The sequence below is a fragment of the Gossypium hirsutum genome, chromosome A05, assembly GCF_007990345.1.
Source record: "Gossypium hirsutum isolate 1008001.06 chromosome A05, Gossypium_hirsutum_v2.1, whole genome shotgun sequence".
NCBI lineage: Eukaryota > Viridiplantae > Streptophyta > Magnoliopsida > Malvales > Malvaceae > Gossypium > Gossypium hirsutum.
The window spans coordinates 13,617,004-13,633,300 of record NC_053428.1 but is presented as its reverse complement, the minus strand read 5'-3'; the positions used below and the strand labels follow the sequence as shown (position 1 = coordinate 13,633,300).

Here is a 16,297-nt window from a genome sequence, read left to right as displayed (position 1 = left end):
TCTTTGGTCCTTGTCATTTTTCTTGCTGGAATCAAACATTAATAGTAGACCTACGCCATTGTCTAGAAACGCACTTGAGATGAGAGTAGGGTTCCCTTAAACCTCATCCTTAATTAAGGTTCTCCGTTGTGAACCATGTTGCTTCCTGCTTACATGTCTGGTTCATTAGCTTTTAGGTCCTACTCGGATGAATTTGGCAGATAATGGTTAAAAAAAAAAACACTGAGAATGCTAGTGATAGTGAATGATTCCAAATACAATGCGATGATAAATGGATTGCTTTTTAGTTTAAGAACACGGTGGAGAAAACTCATGGGTTTTGATTTGAAAGCTCGATGTCACTGAAAACAAACAAGAAAATAATTATTTTACGTATATCTAAATTTAGAATGACACATAAAGCACTCCGTTAAATAATATAGGTTGTGATAAGCTGCCTAACTGTGTCAAACTTCCGTTTTCAAATAGGCAATAATTTTAAGTAAAAAATTTTCCAGGCTAGCTTCTAGTTGATATAACATGAGCAAGGTGAAATATTTAAATATATAAAACCTATTTGGACGATGATTATAAATATTTGTTCCTGCAAGAATTGACGTGACGGACCATGAAAAATTATGTTATAACATCAGAAGGAAACAATATATATAATTATATAAGTTGTAGGAAAACCCTTGGCAACAGTATCTCGATAAATCTCATTGTGTCGCTCCCAGAATCGTTAGGTAATAAATAAAGAGAGATTTGATTCTTAAATTTTAACTAACAGTAGTATATTTTTGTCTTGAAAACTTCATTTTTTACGCGATCTAATGGACTAAACCGGAGCCACGAGGGCGCCAGGAGCCGGATGTTCTTGAACCCTGCCCATTGTATTTCCGAATCACGTGTTATTACATAGATATGGACATACATGCATTGATTATATAATATATTATTAAGCTCATTAAATTCATCAAAATCTTAGCTAGCCATTTTCTTTTATATATTTCAATGCATAGCTCTATTCTCATTGGCTAGTAAGATACGCCTCCTTTGCACCCGAGTTTTTGCGGATTCACTTTTCCACCACCATCTTCTTCCAAAGATTCGGTGCAGAGTAAGCTCTCAAGCTCGTTCCTAAAGGGCACATCTCAGAATGAAAGTAAGTTTCTATTTACTTGGATCTCAACGTACGCTTGCTTTGTTGAGAAAGGAAGTGAAGATTTGTGATTAAATTTACATCTACAAGTGGATTCAAAACCGCATGGTTTTGATCAAGTTTTTTTTTTTTTTAATTCAAATGTTTGATTGTAGTTCTTCGGTTGGGTCCAAAATAAGCTTAATGGGAAACCGGGGCGCAGTAAACCACAAACAGATTCTGCTACTAGTAAGAATTCTATTTCTTTATTTTTTTCATTGTAATCTGCACTCGCCGTAAATGAAATAACTACAATAGTTTTTATTCGAATCCAAATTTATCAACAGTCACTTAAAAAAGGTGACTGAAGGAAACAATCCGAAATTTCTTCTTTGACTTGAATAATTATTCACATGTATTTTTCATGTTTATATCATATCTTTTCTTATTTAGATAATATATATGGGCTAAGGTTCTTCTCATTTCATCCCGTCACATCCAATATAAATATAGAAATACCCTAGATTCAATTTGGCTTGAATTAAGATGTTAAAAAACAACATCAGGGGCTGCAAACAGGGGTGTGAAAGTGAAGTAATTTACTAGTTTCCACAAACATTTGAGTCAACAGGGATACGCACGTGAAATGTGATTGTCCGATATTTTGTTTACGAGGGGCCCATTCTAATTCAATTTCCCCACAATAAAACTCTTCGAACTTTGTTTTTAAAACCAAAACAAGAGACAGGGGATCTAAGTCTTTGATAAACTCTTAGTCTTTGTTGTTAAAATCTAAAACAAAATCCATGGGACAAGTAGTACATGCTGCACATGTGATCTTTCGACAACCTGTACTGTTTAACAACTCGTTTCCTGTTGTTTTTTTCCTTGTAAGATTACATGAAACAAGAGCCTCGACAAGAGTTCAGCGATTGGCCTCATGGATTGTTGGCTATAGGAACATTTGGCAACAATAATGACATGATAGAAAATCCTCCATCCCAAAACACCGCCCGACGAGATCCGTTTGATATTCGCGAGGAACACGAGCCGTCCTCATCGGAGGATTTACACGAATTTACGCCCGAAGAAGTCGGGAAACTAGAAAAGGAATTAACCAAACTCTTGTCCCGAAAACCGGCTTCTGATGTTAAAAAGGAACTAGCAAATCTACCATTGGATAGGTTTCTTAACTGTCCATCGAGCTTGGAAGTTGATAGGAGGATTAGCAATGCGGTTTGCAGTGATTCAGGGGATAAATCAGATCAAGAAGACATTGATCGAACCATTAGTGTTATCCTCGGCCGATGCAAAGACATTTGCGCTGAAAAAAACAAGAAATCGATCGGCAAAAAATCGCTTTCTTTCCTTTTGAAGAAGATGTTTGCTTGCGGCAGTGGATTTTCACCTGCCCCGAGCTTGAGAGATGTGCTGCAAGAATCGAAAATGGAGAGGGTAAATTAAGCAAGAATTAAAAATTGATTTTATGTATTAAAAAACTTTATGATTAGCTGCGAAATATATGTATAATGTTTTATTTCGTTCAACAGTTTTTGAGGGTAATGCTTCACAAGAAGATTTGCAATCAGAACCCTTCTGGAGCATCAGCTGTGAAGAAATATTTAGAAGACAGACAGTCTCCGAAAAGGCGAAATAAATTAAATAATGAAGATGAAACCCAGGAGAGGAAGAGTGAAGATGGATATAAATGGGTGAAGACAGATTCTGAATGTATGTTCTTGTTGGGTTTTCATCCATTATTATTAACCAAAAACATGAACAAACAAATGTTATTTATTTACTCTTTCTTCTTTTTCTTTTTCTTTTTTTTTTGTTTTGCAGATATTGTTCTGGAGATCTAAAAAGCACCGAGATTAATAAGGTTAGAGGAAAACCTTCCGTTTTTCACATAAATCCTTGCCAAAGTCTCCATTAATTACTAACTCAAACTTTGCAGGTTCCTATGTCAAGAACTTGAATGGCTACCTTCACTGATTCAGGACAGAAATTTTAGAGTGAATCTATGAATCATTCGTGATATGTGGTGTCTCAAAAAAAAGAAAAAAAAAGTGTATAATTCAAACAGGGATCTGTATTTTGTTCTAGCTGTGCTTTTCCATTTTTTTTGATGGTTGTAACTATGGATGCAGACATGCATTGCAATGCAGCCCATGTTCACGAGGTATCTGCAATAGATATCTATATTTCCCTAGCGGAGCTTAACAGTTAGACATTATTTGTTTTTATCCCTATTTCATATTCACTCATTTTCTTTTTCTCCCCGTAGGCTAATTTAGGATTTTTTTGAAAATCCAATTTTTCTAAATTTTGAAAGAACATTGTAAAAAAAAATACATTTCAATAATATTTAAATTAGTTAATATGATGAAATTTCAATAAAAATATAAAATAATATTTAATTCATTATTAATATTTTGATATATAAGTATAAATTTTATATACTTTTAAATTATTAATATTATTTATTTATAAAATTTAATTTGAATATATAATTTTTATATTAAAATATAATCATTATAAATTCAATTGTATAATTTTATATACATTAGATTATAAGTGTTAAAAAATATTATTTGATTTAAAAATGTTTTTACAAATGCAAAAATTAAAATTTATAACATTTGCGTTTGGGTTAAAAAAATATTTTTAACATTAAAAACGATTTGTTTAATAATGTTTATGATTCTAAAGCAATTTTGAAAAGTAACAAGAAACAAAGGCTTAAAGAGTCAACAGTGCTTTTGAATATGTTAGTTTAAATATATTGGGAGTCCCTGTATCTTTCAAATTTAAAATTAAAATCCTATAATTTTAAGACATTGGGTTTTTTTATTATATAATTTTGATACGTTCATCCAAACTCCAAAATTATAAAAAGGTAGAATAACTTTTTCAATTCTCAATTTTTCTATTTTTGAAAATTTGGTCCTTATTTTTAAATGTACATAAAAATTACTAAAAATATATTTTCTTTTGTATTTTCAATCAAAATCCTAAAATAAAAAAAAAGTATATAAAAAAGTAAAAACTTTCTAGAAATTGTTATTTATTTCTTGAATGACAATATTCTCTCAAAAATTTAAGCTATATTCATTTAATAGTATGAAATTGGATTTCCATATAATTTTTGAATTAAATTAAAAATATTTGTTCAAATCTAATTTTAATACGTATTGAATTAATAACACAAAATTTTGAGATATTTTATTTATTTATTTTTGGTGAAAGGAGAGAATTTATTTTTATTCAATAATTAAATAACACTTTTTTTAAATTTAGGAAATTTTTATAATTTTACGATTTTTAAAAAAATAAATTTTTAAGTAATTTTTATTGTTTCATATTTAATGAATTTTTTTAAATAGAGTTTAATTGAAAATATAAAAACTTTTTATGTTTTATAATTTTTTAAGTAAATTTAGACTTCTCAAAATTAAAATATAAAAATTAAATTTTAAATTTTAAAAGAATATTTGGAAAATATACTTATTGAATTTTTTTTGTTAACAAATTGATCATATTTTACACAATGAAAAGTATTTTTGACAATCATCAATTATATTGGAATAAATAAAACAAAAATTTGAACGCTTAATTGTGAGTTTAAACTTTATAAAACTTTTCTATGTTCTTTTTATAAAAGAAAATTGGTGTTAAATATTTTTTTTGTCTGGTGGGTTTTGGAGTTACATTAAAAAATATTTTAAACTATTTTTTTTTGAAATTTTTATAATTAGATTATAAAATTTGTAAATATTAAAAATTAAATTTATTGAATTTTTAAAATTAAAATTAAAATGATAAATATTATAAATATTGAGGGTTAAATTTGTTATTAGATTAATAAAAAAGAACTATTTCAGGAAATGATCAAAATATTTAATTTTAAAAGGTTAGATAAGTAAATCTAAAAAATTAATAGTCGAGTGATTAAAATTAAATTAAATTCATTGTTGAGGGACTACTGTATGGTTTAGTATTGATTTTATGTAAAGAAAAGGAAAGGGGATCTTTAACAGCAACAACTTAACCTAATTCCCAATCCGTTTTCCTAGTTGTCTCTAATTTTCCCGCATTTTCTCGGGCTTCCTCTCAATTTTCTCTCTCTTCCGGCGAGATTGGATCTAAGTGCTCTGACATATATATATTTTTACTCCAACCTCACTTGGTCCCTTCAAACCGGAAGAGAAACCCCAATTTCTTAACTTCCGAGGGGTTTCCAGTTAGGGTTTTACTGGATCTACCACTATTGGAATATTTGGTTTTTGGATAATTCGTGATATTTACGGCTTTGGGTTGCTTTTGTTTTTCTTGGAGGGGTTTTATTTGTTAGATTTCTGGAGCTCCGGCTTAGTTTTAAAAGGGAAGAATTTGAATAGCCAATGCCATATTTGGGTAATTGGTATTTGAAAGGTGTATTTTTAGCGTAATTTTTTTTGGAGAGACCGAAAAAAAAGTGATCAATGTCTTGGGCAGGCCCTGAAGATATCTACCTTTCTACTTCTCTTGCCAGTTATCTTGACAGTATGCTCTCTCTCTCTCTCTTTTGTTTTTGCTGTTAAATATATGGCGTCTTGGGATTAATTATTTCCAGAAACTGTCTTGTTTTGTTTTGGCATTGGCTTTGAGATTTTTAGTAAGTGTAATTATTCTGCCTTACCTTATGTTTATATGATGATGGGTTGTTGAATTTCTTATGTATCGTTAATTTCATTTAGGGTTCCTCTTGATTTAAGTGTTTACTATTCGGCAATGTACTGTGGAATTTGGATTTTTTTATGATGTTTTCTAGGATGGTTCATGTTTTAGTTATTAGACAAAAAGTTTGGAGAAGTTATCAGTTGGAAGTTTGATTTGATTCTATAAGGATTAAGTAGGATTTGGAGATGGATATCTTCGGGATTTCATGTGGAAGAAAACTGTAATTTTTCAATTTTCAAGGAATTGGCCAGTTGCATAATTATTGTATTGATAGTCATTTTTATCAGCCATGTAAATTATGATATGCTGATGAACTGTGTTGAATTGTGTCTGATTTTATGCTTAATTGTTCTTTTTCTTTTTTTGGAGCTTTCTAAAATAAGGTTTCCAAATTTCCTTGACATCTTATTAGTTTAGTCGTCGTTTTCTGCAAAGCATGGATCTTTTGTAGAGCGTTCAGAGGTAGTATTAGAGTCTAAGTTCAAACATATGTTTGGAGACTATTCTGTGTTGCCAGTTGCTGACATCTCACTCTTTCATATATGATGCAGGAAAACTTTTAGTTCTGCTGCGAGATGGACGGAAGCTCATGGGAACATTACGTTCATTTGATCAATTTGGTACCTAGTTCTTGTCACCTAACTCTTCTGGGCTTGACATGCTACCATTTTTATCTGTTCCTCAAAATTTTAAACTTGTTTCAGCCAATGCTGTTCTTGAGGGTGCTTGTGAAAGGGTTATTGTTGGTGACCTTTATTGTGACATCCCTTTAGGTCTCTATGTAATCCGTGGGGAAAATGTTGTCTTGATTGGTGAACTGGTATGAGTATGACTTAGCTAATCTATCTTGTTTCATTGACTTCCATAAGCCTTTTGCTTTAATTTGTAATCTCATTTTGGTATCTGTAATTTGCATTTGATGTGTTAGGACTTGGAGAGAGAGGAACTTCCTCCGCATATGACTCATGTTTCTGTTGCAGAAATTAGAAGGGTAAGTTTTTAAGTCATTTTGCTATAACAGTTTCCCCAAGAAATAATTGGTTCACTGAATACCCATAAGTTCCTCATCTTCTTTACCCCTTCCCCCCCCAAAAAAAAAAAAAATTTATCTTAAATGTTTCTATGTGGAAAAACAAAAGCATAAGTATTGATAACTTTTGAAATCAAGATGTTCAGATTCTTAGATACGTTTAACTTTTAAGCTTTAAGCATGGGGATGGTGGAAGGTAATGATCCTGTGCTGATAAAAGATATGGGTAAATGGGGGAGCTTAACCAGGTATTTCTTATGATTCTGTCCATAAATTCTGGTGTTCGTAATAAGGAAGAATAAGTTAAGGAAATTCTAACTACTTATAATGGTAAAATATGGAAAATCATTTGTTTGGAGAATTATCATCTCCATTGCTGATAGAAAGCAGATGTTTGTACTTATAGTCTGTTCTTTTGATGGTATTTTTATCAATATGGGGTTAACTTTCTTGGTTAACTTATTCAACCATAAGAATAATTGAAGTTCGAAAGAAATTCATTGTACCAGGCTTCATCTCTGAACCCAGTTTCTTGGGAGGGATTGGCATGGTTCCTAATGATATGAGTAATAATGTTTCACCGGATGCCCATTATACATACATGCATACATACATATACAGATTTCTAGTACATTTTACGTATCAATTAAACTAAATGTCTGAACACAATTAATTATTCTGTTTTCTGGCCAAAAAAAAAAGTTTACTAAATAGATTTATATGTTAAGTATTTTGTAGTTGGATATTTTCATTAATAAATAGCATTGTAACTTATGCAGGCTCAGAAAGCAGAAAGGGAAGCAACAGATCTTAAAGGTACAATGAGGAAAAGAATGGAGTTCCTTGATTTGGACTAACTCAAGTTACCTGCATCCCATTTTAGTGATCCGCAAGTTTTATGGCGGTTGATGGTGTAGGAGATGTGTAGGCTAGAAGATGGTCCATCTCTCTTTGTTCCTCTCATTCCGTTCTCAACATTCGGTTCTGTAACATTTGCAAACAATGTACCTGCCTTTAATTTAGTTTTGTTTTTGCTTTTAGTCACTTATGGGAAGTCTTAAAGTTATTGTGTGTTCTCTGATATAAGTACTTTGCACAACAGTAAACCTTCGTCTGTTGGTATTTGCTGCTAGACTAGACAAGGGTGTCTGCATAAAATAAAGGAAGCGAACCTGTAAGGAACGTACCTCTTTAAGAAGAAAAACAAACAAAAAGAAAGGGTTTATGTACTGTATGATCGCTAGTACAGTTCTTCCGTTTAATTAGAAATGGTATAAAAAAAAGTTGTTGAGAAAAAAACTCAAAAGAATCAAGAACTGGAATCCAGAGTGTCAGTCGCATTAGATCAAAATTTAGGCTGATTTACGGGGAACACTTGAAAGCCAACGCATGGTAAGGAAAACGAGAAAAACAAACATCAAGTTGGAAAGAACGAGAACTCTGGAACTTCGAAGACAGTATTGTTGGCACGAAGATGGCAATTAATACAGAGGCAGTGAGAAAGGATTAACAAGAAAGAGGAGTTTCTTTTCTACTTTCAAGGCGACCCAGTCAAAAAATTTAACACAATAGTGGGTAGTAAGTTCAAGGTTAAATTCTGCTATTAGTCCCTGTATTTTGTAAAATTTATGGATTTAGCCTTTGTACTTTAATTTGATCAATTTTAATATTTATACTTTTTGAATTGGCCAATTCTAGTCCCTGCACTTTTGAATTCCTGACCCAAACAATATTCCTTAAGTTTGCTTGTTTAAATTTAATTACTAATCATGTACCATACGTAAAGTTGTAGAATTTAGTTTATATTTTTTAATTGGATCATTCTAAGTCGTGAATTTTGAAATTTTAGTTTTGACACAAATGGTAGTCGTTAATTTATTAACTGAATTTTTAGTGAATAATATATGAAAATAAAAAGCTAACATAGTATTACATATATGATAATATGTTTGGTGTATTAGATTTTGGAAAAAAAACAAAACTTAATGAACTTAATAGTTATTATTTGGTGAGGATTGAAATTTTAAATTTTAAAAAGTACAAGGACCAAAAGTGACCAAATTAAAGTATAAAGATTAAATCCACAACTTTTGCAAAGTATAGGGACTAATAGCAAAACTAAAGTTCAAAAGTAAACAATATTATTGGGAACAAGATTCTAGCCATGGTAAAAGCTCTATAATCTTACATTTGACCCAGAAGTATTTATATCTAATGGTCAGTATTGAAATTGTCTTGAAATTTGCTAGTTCCCCACTGTATATTATCACTCTCACTCTTGCCACTATACATTTCTAGTTATACGAATTACCAGCTCCTTTTACTTTGGTCTTTTAGCTGTCACTAGCTGTCCCCTGAAGAAACTAATTTCTCATTTCACTCTGCAAATCAGCAGATCCAACCAAAGTATCCATTTTTCTTTTCTGTTCAATAAATAGAACTTCGGATAGCAATGCCGAAGCTTCGAAATACACTTTTGTTTTTCTGCTTTGTTTTCTTCAGTGAAGCTTCAGTTCATGAGTACAATGGACAGAAATTCGTCAGTAAAGGCAATGCATTCGTCGTCCATGGCGGTAGCGAAGGCATTTATTCTTCTTTTGCTGACACCCACAATGTAACTGCCATTGCTGGTGACTCTTTCGTCCGGTAATTTCTCGATTTCCCTTTTCTTTCTTCTTTGGAGTTCTCGTTTTTAATGAACTATCTGCTGATTATAGATTTTAGATCTCTTTAATTTTCTGATGGTTTTAGTGGGGTTTTGGTTTGAATTGTGTGGGATTTGAGAATTGGTAGGATCTAGTGAATTAGAATTGGGTGGCAAAACGAATTTGAGTTGAAACAGTGCTGACAAATTTGAAGTTCATATGTTTTGAGTAAAACGAAACAAAAATATCAAACTTTTTGAACCTAAAGGAATGAAAGATCTAATTTTTTTTCTCAATCTTGCTGAAATTTCTTTAGTTCAGTGGTCTGCTTAAGTCAATTTTGACTTAGTACTAACTATTAGAGAGGCTAAAGAAAAAGGTTATTTTGAGTACATTCCTAAATTGCTATCGACATGTATTTAGTATTTGCAAGCTGAGGAACATTGAAATTTTCCTCTTTAGCCTTTTTCTTTTGCTTCCTGAATTTGTGGCTAAATCTTGAAACAGTCTTGAGAAGATTACATTCCGTAGACCCAAAGAATCTTCTAACTTTAGCTCGCACTCAATCCAAGCAATCGTTTTTGAGGTGGAAGATAGAGAGGCGATTGGGGGTTCAGCTTATGGGGGACAAAGAGCTGTTTGTTGCACCGCAGATCTTGCAAAACTCGGTGTCTGTTCAGAAGGAGAAATTATTCATCGCCCTTCCACAAAGAATCCTGGCTGGCCTAAAGTGTTCGGCGTCTCATTTAGTGAAGATGATGAGGTTACAACATTGCCATTGAAATCTATACAAATTACAAAAACCGGGATGTATAACTTGTACTTCATTCACTGTGATTTAAATCTTAAAGATTTGACTGTTGAAGGGAAAACTGTATGGAAAAACCCTACTGGCTATCTGCCTGGAAGAATGGCACCTCTGATGAACTTCTATGGCTTCATGTCCCTCGCTTTTGTGATCCTCGGAATCTTTTGGTTCCTGCAATATGCAAGATTTTGGAGAGAAGTTCTTCCTTTGCAAAATTGTATAACATTAGTAATAACCCTTGGCATGCTTGAGATGGCTCTTTGGTATTTTGATTACGCTGAGTTCAATGACAGTGGAACCAGGCCTGTGGGAATCACCATGTGGGCAGTCACCTTTGATACTATTAAACGTACAATTGCACGGATTATTATTTTGATGGTTTCCATGGGTTATGGTGTTGTGAGACCTACTCTTGGTGGCCTTACTTCAAAGGTAACCATGCTTGGCGCAACCTTCTTTCTGGCATCTGAAATTCTTGAGCTGGTAGAAAATGTTGGTGCTGTGAGTGATCTTTCTGGAAAGGCAAGACTATTTTTGGTTCTTCCAGTTGCAATCTTAGATGCCTTCTTTATTCTTTGGATATTTACTTCTCTGTCTTCAACTTTAAATAAACTTCAGGTATTCTTTTTCTTTCTTCAACTTCATTGGCAGATCATGTTAATAACAATATATGAAATTTTCTCACTAATGGATGCAACAGGCTAGAAGGATGGTGGCAAAGCTGGATATATACAGGAAGTTCACAAATGCATTGGCAGTAGCAGTTATTGTCTCTGTCGGTTGGATTTGCTACGAGGTAAATCAAGTCCATTATCTTTGATGCTTTCTTTAGGCTGCTTTATCAATAGACTTCAGCATATAATGTAGAAGAAAGCAAAGAACATGCTAGCAATTTAAGTGCAGTCTCGTATCTTTATGATGGGAAGTATAAGGTAGAGTAATCAAAAACTGCAACATATAGTGTGACAAAAATATAGCATTTTAGAAATGGCATCATTATCAAAAACCTGTTGCACCTGACAACTGCGAAACTCTGCCTTTTCAGATTTACTTCAAGGCAAATGATGTTTACAACGAGCAGTGGCAGAATGCTTGGATCATCCCAGCCTTCTGGCAAATCTTGTCTTTCTCTCTGCTATGTGTCATCTGTGTTCTTTGGGCTCCTTCTCAGAATTCTACACGGTAAATATCAAACTTATTGAGCCCTAAGCTTCTCTTTCTGCCTTTCCTTTTCTGCTACGGTTGTTTATGAACTGTTTTATGGACATTCAAAATGAAAGAAGAAAAAACTTCATACTCACACCCTCAATTGTTTAATATATTTCCTGATCGTTAATAAAGGTAAAACTTGGCAACTATTTCCTGATCGTTAATAAAGGTAAAACTTGGCAACTTGAGATGTCTGTGTAGGCTTGATTACTTGTTTAATTTGTAGCTAGTTCCTCTGTGTTACAGAATTTAAAGATGTATGGTTGTTTTATATTGTGGCTGATGTTCCCGCATATTTTAGTTTCGGTGTCGATCTTTGAGAATTTTATTTCAATGTCTTTGCAGTTTCTTATACATTCACCCTTTTGTTATTCCGATCTTAATAGGTATGGTTACTCCGGTGAAGCAAATGAAGATTTTGACAAAGATGATACTAATTTGACACTCATAAAACCCTCTCCAACACCTTCAAAAGAATTTAGAACTGCACCAGAAACTAGAACGGTGCAGGGCAGCAATGGAGCATCCTCTAATGGTGATTTGGAAGAAGACAAGACAGAGTGACATAAAAACCCCACCTGTGAATCTGTGATTCTTAGAACTCGGTTCAATACTCAGATTCACTTAAATCAAGGCCTTGTTATAGTTGTAACAATGATCCCACTTTTTTTTTTTTTTTGAACTGTAATGATATCAGGGTGGCTACCATTACAACCAAACAGCAGATGTTGAGCTTTATCTTTCCCTCCTTTGATTTTATATTTTATATATATTTTTGGTTTTACCCCAAAAGTTTTCATCAGTTAGTTGTTACCAGGGGAACAGACAATCCTAGTATGCCTTTTTTTTTTTTGATGTTAATATAGTTTGTGACATGTTATTTAACATGTTTTTTTTGTATCGAACATTATCTACTAATGTTGCAGATCAATGGATACCATACTTAACCGGGAAAGCATGTACCATGACAATATAAAGGAGGTTCCACCAGTTGAGAATATTGGAAAGGATTGTAAATGCTGGTATTTAAAGTTTATATATCACCTCTTAAAAGGTAACTATAAATCAACTATATATTAAGTTAGACTAAATTTCAGATCCATTCAGTTGTCCCTGATTGCTAAATTTCAGATCAACTATTCTTGGAAATTGGGCTGATCTTTGGTTCCTAAACCGTAACATGGTTTTGTGATTGGGGAATTTGAGGAACTTTCCTGGACCAATATTTATCTGGCAGTTGTCTAATAATGGAGCTTTTTGAGAGGTCTGCCTAAGGAGCCATCATATGGTTGAATTTTTCAAGAAAAACTCAGTTCTCGTGGCCAACTATTTTATATTTAGCCAAGTTGCAGACGTCAAATTGTGATCAACCCAGTGTGAGAAAAAATCTGAACAGGGGGAAAAATGCTTCTCATATCATTAAAACACGTACAGAATTACAAGTTTCAAATACAACAATAACCATATGAACAAATGGAACAAAATCTAGAATGGGGTTAAAAGAAAAAAAAAAACACCAACATAATGCTGACAGTGCAGAAAGCATTCAGGTTCCAGGAGGCCTGGCTATTCTGGAAAGCTAACACCTGATCTTTGTTGCTTCCTCAACAGTGGAAATGATTCGATCAACAATTGTTAAACAAATTGGAGAGCTCAAGGCAGCCACAGATTTACCAGCACCACCATCACCCGAATACCCTCCACAAAAGAATTGAAAGAATGTCTCCCAGTTTCTACAAAGCATTCATGATCAAGTGCTAGGACGCAGGGTATCCCTCGAATAAATCCAACACAGCAGTTTCCAAGTCTTCAGCTGAATACTTGATGTAATTCTCAGGGTGTTTCCCACTCTCTATATGGCTCCTGAACCGCCCCAGAAATGACCGATATGCTGGCAGCAACTTCTCGGATATAGAAATCCTTAGTTCCTCCCTAAGCTGACCATCGGGTATCAACCACATGGATTGAGTCCGATGAACCTCCTCGAACATAGCATTGAAAGTCTTAAACCTTTCCCTCAATGCAGTCTTGGACACCCCAGAAGAAAAACTTCCACTCACATGCAACCCTTCATCTCTCAAACAATACAAAACACTGACCCAGGTTGCTCTCTGGTAACTCGTGGCGGCCTGCCTAAACTTCCCAGTCAACTTCCTCAAACAATCATCCCCAATCATTTCCCTCAACTCGGGTGACCCTTTAACCTTCTGTACGATGTAATGAACATTATTCATCATAAACAGATGTGCCAAAGATACATCTCTGTAATGCTTGGACTTCCCATCCAAATTGAATTGCAAAACCACAATAATCCAAATTAAATGCAAAGCTAAAGGAGTTTTCCCTTCCAACTCAGTAAACTCCATATCCGGGGTTGATGGATCACCAGAATACCTCGAACCAGTCGATGGTTTCGACATTATAAGCTCAATCAATGTCTGTTTATAATCAGATATTAAACTGATGTAGTTCATGACATACCTTGTCAAAGGGTGAATCGTCCCACCAGGGACAGGGACCCTAGAAGGCTCTCTTAAAACTGCGTTTTCAAATTCAAATAAAATCCCCCGGGCGGCCTCAGCTAACCTGGACAAAATCTCGGCAGCCTGAACTCGAATTGAATCCGATGATTTCGAATCGAAAACCGCCTCAATATCAGGCAATAACTCCATCAAAGCATCGTGTAAATCGAGTATCTTGAAAAGCTTTTCAGGAGATCTCCTACTTATACTTATGGCTTCTGCGAAGTTAAACAACTGAATTGCGGGCCCTTTAACTGTCTCCATGAAACACGCGTCATCAATATCCGTTCCCACACAATCGAAGATTTGCTCGCAAAGCTTCTTCTCGCTCGCAAACAAAATCCTGACGCAAACTCTGGCGGCTCGAATCCAGCGCCGAATTTTACCCTCCAGAGCTTCCCATTCAAGCCTTTGGACATCTCCTATGCTTAGCTTCTCGATTCCGAGTTTCCTGAAACTGGAGTCAACGGACGATTTCCTCACGCTGCCGTACACTTGAATACATTCGCGTAAGTACCCAGCCGCAATCATCCTCATCGCAATCGCTTGTAAATCGCAAATCGCTTCGGCCGGCATCAGATCCACTTCTCGAATGCTGCTCGAAGTTCGGTAAGTCGAGCTATCCGAAGATTCACAGTGGTGAAGCTGAAGGAGATTGTTCCTACTACTGCCACTATCGTCGCTTATGCAGTCTTCATCATCTTCGAGGTCGTGATGAGTGGGAGTTGATGATGAAAACGACGTCGATGAATCGAAGAGGGAATCGATTTCTAAAGCGGAAGTGTGAATGATGAGAATGTTGCGGAACTCGTCTTCGAGACGAGCCATGGCGATCTGGATTGTGGTCTTGACTTTTGACTGATTATCGGCGTCGACGTTGTGGGAACAGTCTGAGATTGATGCGCTGGATAATGACCGTTGGATTTCATCGACAGCTTGGAGGTAAAAATCAGCTTCTTGACGATCCGTACCGAAGATCATCCTCTCTCTTCCTACCTCCGATGCTGTTGAATCCCACCGTAAGATTATTTTCTTCGCCGATTCGTAGCCACTATTATCCTTAGTACTATTCGCCGGCGTCTCCATAACTATCTTTCACGAATCCAAAATAGAAAATGTAAATTTTGCAGAATTTTTTTTTTAATTCCTCCTTTCCTTTTTAAATGCTGGAAAAAGGTTTTAGCAAAAGTAAAATAATTAAATTTGAAATTTCTTCGATTTCTTAGCAATAATATTGCAAAAAGGTTATAGCTTTAGGTGTCTACGGCGGTGTAAACGGTGGAGGTCATTGTCGGGACCAACGAAGGATTTGCTTTTCTAGAGAGCTTTTTCTTTTTGGGAAAAGAATGCGGTTTGTGTGATCCAGTATGGCAGCTAATGGGGATTTTTGTCTGAACCTGAATTTTTGAGAAAAAAAAAAGAGAAGTAGGTTTCGTTTGTGGAATTTTTGAAGGATTATTTAATTTATTTGCTATTATTATCATTACTGTATGATTTCCAATTGACTTTCTCTTCTTTCTTTTTCTTCTGGTTCCTGTCTTCGCCGCCGATTGGGAGGATGTTTTTTGTCAATTACCGGCGCCATTGGCATGAATTCAGCTCCTTCTGCCTTTTTAATTGAAATCATAGAATTTTGGGTGGGCTCAATTATAAGATAAGGGTCCCAAACCTAACCCAAGCGGCCCTTGTTTTTAAGGTTTTAATGGGTCCAAGGCCCATATTTTACATTCCCTGCGCGATTGGTTTTGCTTCTCCCACATGTTTCCCTATTTCGAGTTTGATATAATAAATAGGATATGTAAAAACTCTACAAGTACACCGACCTTTTATTGGAGTGAACGTAAGAAGTATGATATTGAAAAAAGAAAAAATAAAAAACATAAGTATAATACTCTTGATGTTCACCCGACTCGATTTTAAATTTAGATAAAATTTTAAATTAATTGTATTAAATATCTTTAATTTTTTATTCATTTTAACTTAGTCTCAATTTTTAAAATATTTTGATTATATCTTTTAATTGTCGATGTTATATCAATAAGGTTCTTCTGTTTTTTTTAATAATCTCATTATAGGTTCTAATAATTTCTATTCTTTCTAACATAATGCTTAAAACTACACATAGCACCTCCCTCACTCATAAATAGGAGAATAATACACCTCAAAAAATAATACATGTCCATGACGCCTTAGCTCTGTTGACAAAGGCAAAGTTCTTGGGTCTTGTATCTAAGTTCAAGA

The 16,297-nt window shown here is 34.2% G+C and overlaps 4 protein-coding genes across 4 annotated transcripts; 3 read left to right on the top strand and 1 right to left on the bottom strand.

The window, feature by feature from the left end:
• Positions 1-681: 681 nt before the first annotated feature.
• Positions 682-3,349, top strand: LOC107958365 (protein NEGATIVE GRAVITROPIC RESPONSE OF ROOTS). Its single transcript, XM_016894117.2, has 6 exons — positions 682-1,144; positions 1,297-1,369; positions 2,016-2,575; positions 2,671-2,851; positions 2,963-3,002; positions 3,078-3,349. The coding sequence occupies exons 1-5, from the start codon at positions 1,139-1,141 to the stop codon at positions 2,980-2,982; spliced, it is 840 nt and encodes a 279-aa protein (XP_016749606.1). The 5' UTR covers positions 682-1,138; the 3' UTR covers positions 2,983-3,002; positions 3,078-3,349.
• Positions 3,350-5,118: 1,769 nt separating this feature from the next.
• LOC107958367 (sm-like protein LSM1B) lies at positions 5,119-7,916 on the top strand. The gene is made up of 5 exons (XM_016894120.2): positions 5,119-5,665; positions 6,394-6,462; positions 6,547-6,662; positions 6,771-6,833; positions 7,652-7,916. The coding sequence occupies exons 1-5, from the start codon at positions 5,605-5,607 to the stop codon at positions 7,727-7,729; spliced, it is 387 nt and encodes a 128-aa protein (XP_016749609.1). The 5' UTR covers positions 5,119-5,604; the 3' UTR covers positions 7,730-7,916.
• Positions 7,917-9,109: 1,193 nt separating this feature from the next.
• Positions 9,110-12,434, top strand: LOC107958366 (transmembrane protein 87A). Its single transcript, XM_016894119.2, has 5 exons — positions 9,110-9,518; positions 10,025-10,943; positions 11,026-11,121; positions 11,371-11,507; positions 11,921-12,434. The coding sequence occupies exons 1-5, from the start codon at positions 9,325-9,327 to the stop codon at positions 12,096-12,098; spliced, it is 1,524 nt and encodes a 507-aa protein (XP_016749608.2). The 5' UTR covers positions 9,110-9,324; the 3' UTR covers positions 12,099-12,434.
• Positions 12,435-12,923: 489 nt separating this feature from the next.
• LOC107958368 (exocyst complex component EXO70A1) lies at positions 12,924-15,798 on the bottom strand. Its single transcript, XM_016894121.2, has one exon. It carries the CDS (start codon positions 15,140-15,142, stop codon positions 13,292-13,294), a length of 1,851 nt encoding a protein of 616 aa, XP_016749610.1. The 5' UTR covers positions 15,143-15,798; the 3' UTR covers positions 12,924-13,291.
• Positions 15,799-16,297: the final 499 nt, after the last annotated feature.

Excerpts from the sequence above, each read along its gene's own strand:
- LOC107958365 (XM_016894117.2), top strand. Across the intron at positions 1,370-2,015 it reads ACAAACAGATTCTGCTACTA|ATTACATGAAACAAGAGCCT; the intron begins GTAAGAATTCTA and ends TTTCCTTGTAAG. Across the intron at positions 2,852-2,962 it reads GGTGAAGACAGATTCTGAAT|ATATTGTTCTGGAGATCTAA; the intron begins GTATGTTCTTGT and ends TTTGTTTTGCAG.
- LOC107958367 (XM_016894120.2), top strand. The coding sequence starts at position 5,605 with ATGTCTTGGGCAGGCCCTGAAGATATCTACCTTTCTACTTCTCTTGCC. Across the intron at positions 6,663-6,770 it reads TTGTCTTGATTGGTGAACTG|GACTTGGAGAGAGAGGAACT; the intron begins GTATGAGTATGA and ends TTGATGTGTTAG. Across the intron at positions 6,834-7,651 it reads CTGTTGCAGAAATTAGAAGG|GCTCAGAAAGCAGAAAGGGA; the intron begins GTAAGTTTTTAA and ends TAACTTATGCAG.
- LOC107958366 (XM_016894119.2), top strand. The coding sequence starts at position 9,325 with ATGCCGAAGCTTCGAAATACACTTTTGTTTTTCTGCTTTGTTTTCTTC. Across the intron at positions 9,519-10,024 it reads GCTGGTGACTCTTTCGTCCG|TCTTGAGAAGATTACATTCC; the intron begins GTAATTTCTCGA and ends ATCTTGAAACAG. Across the intron at positions 10,944-11,025 it reads CAACTTTAAATAAACTTCAG|GCTAGAAGGATGGTGGCAAA; the intron begins GTATTCTTTTTC and ends TGGATGCAACAG.
- LOC107958368 (XM_016894121.2), bottom strand. The coding sequence starts at position 15,142 with ATGGAGACGCCGGCGAATAGTACTAAGGATAATAGTGGCTACGAATCG.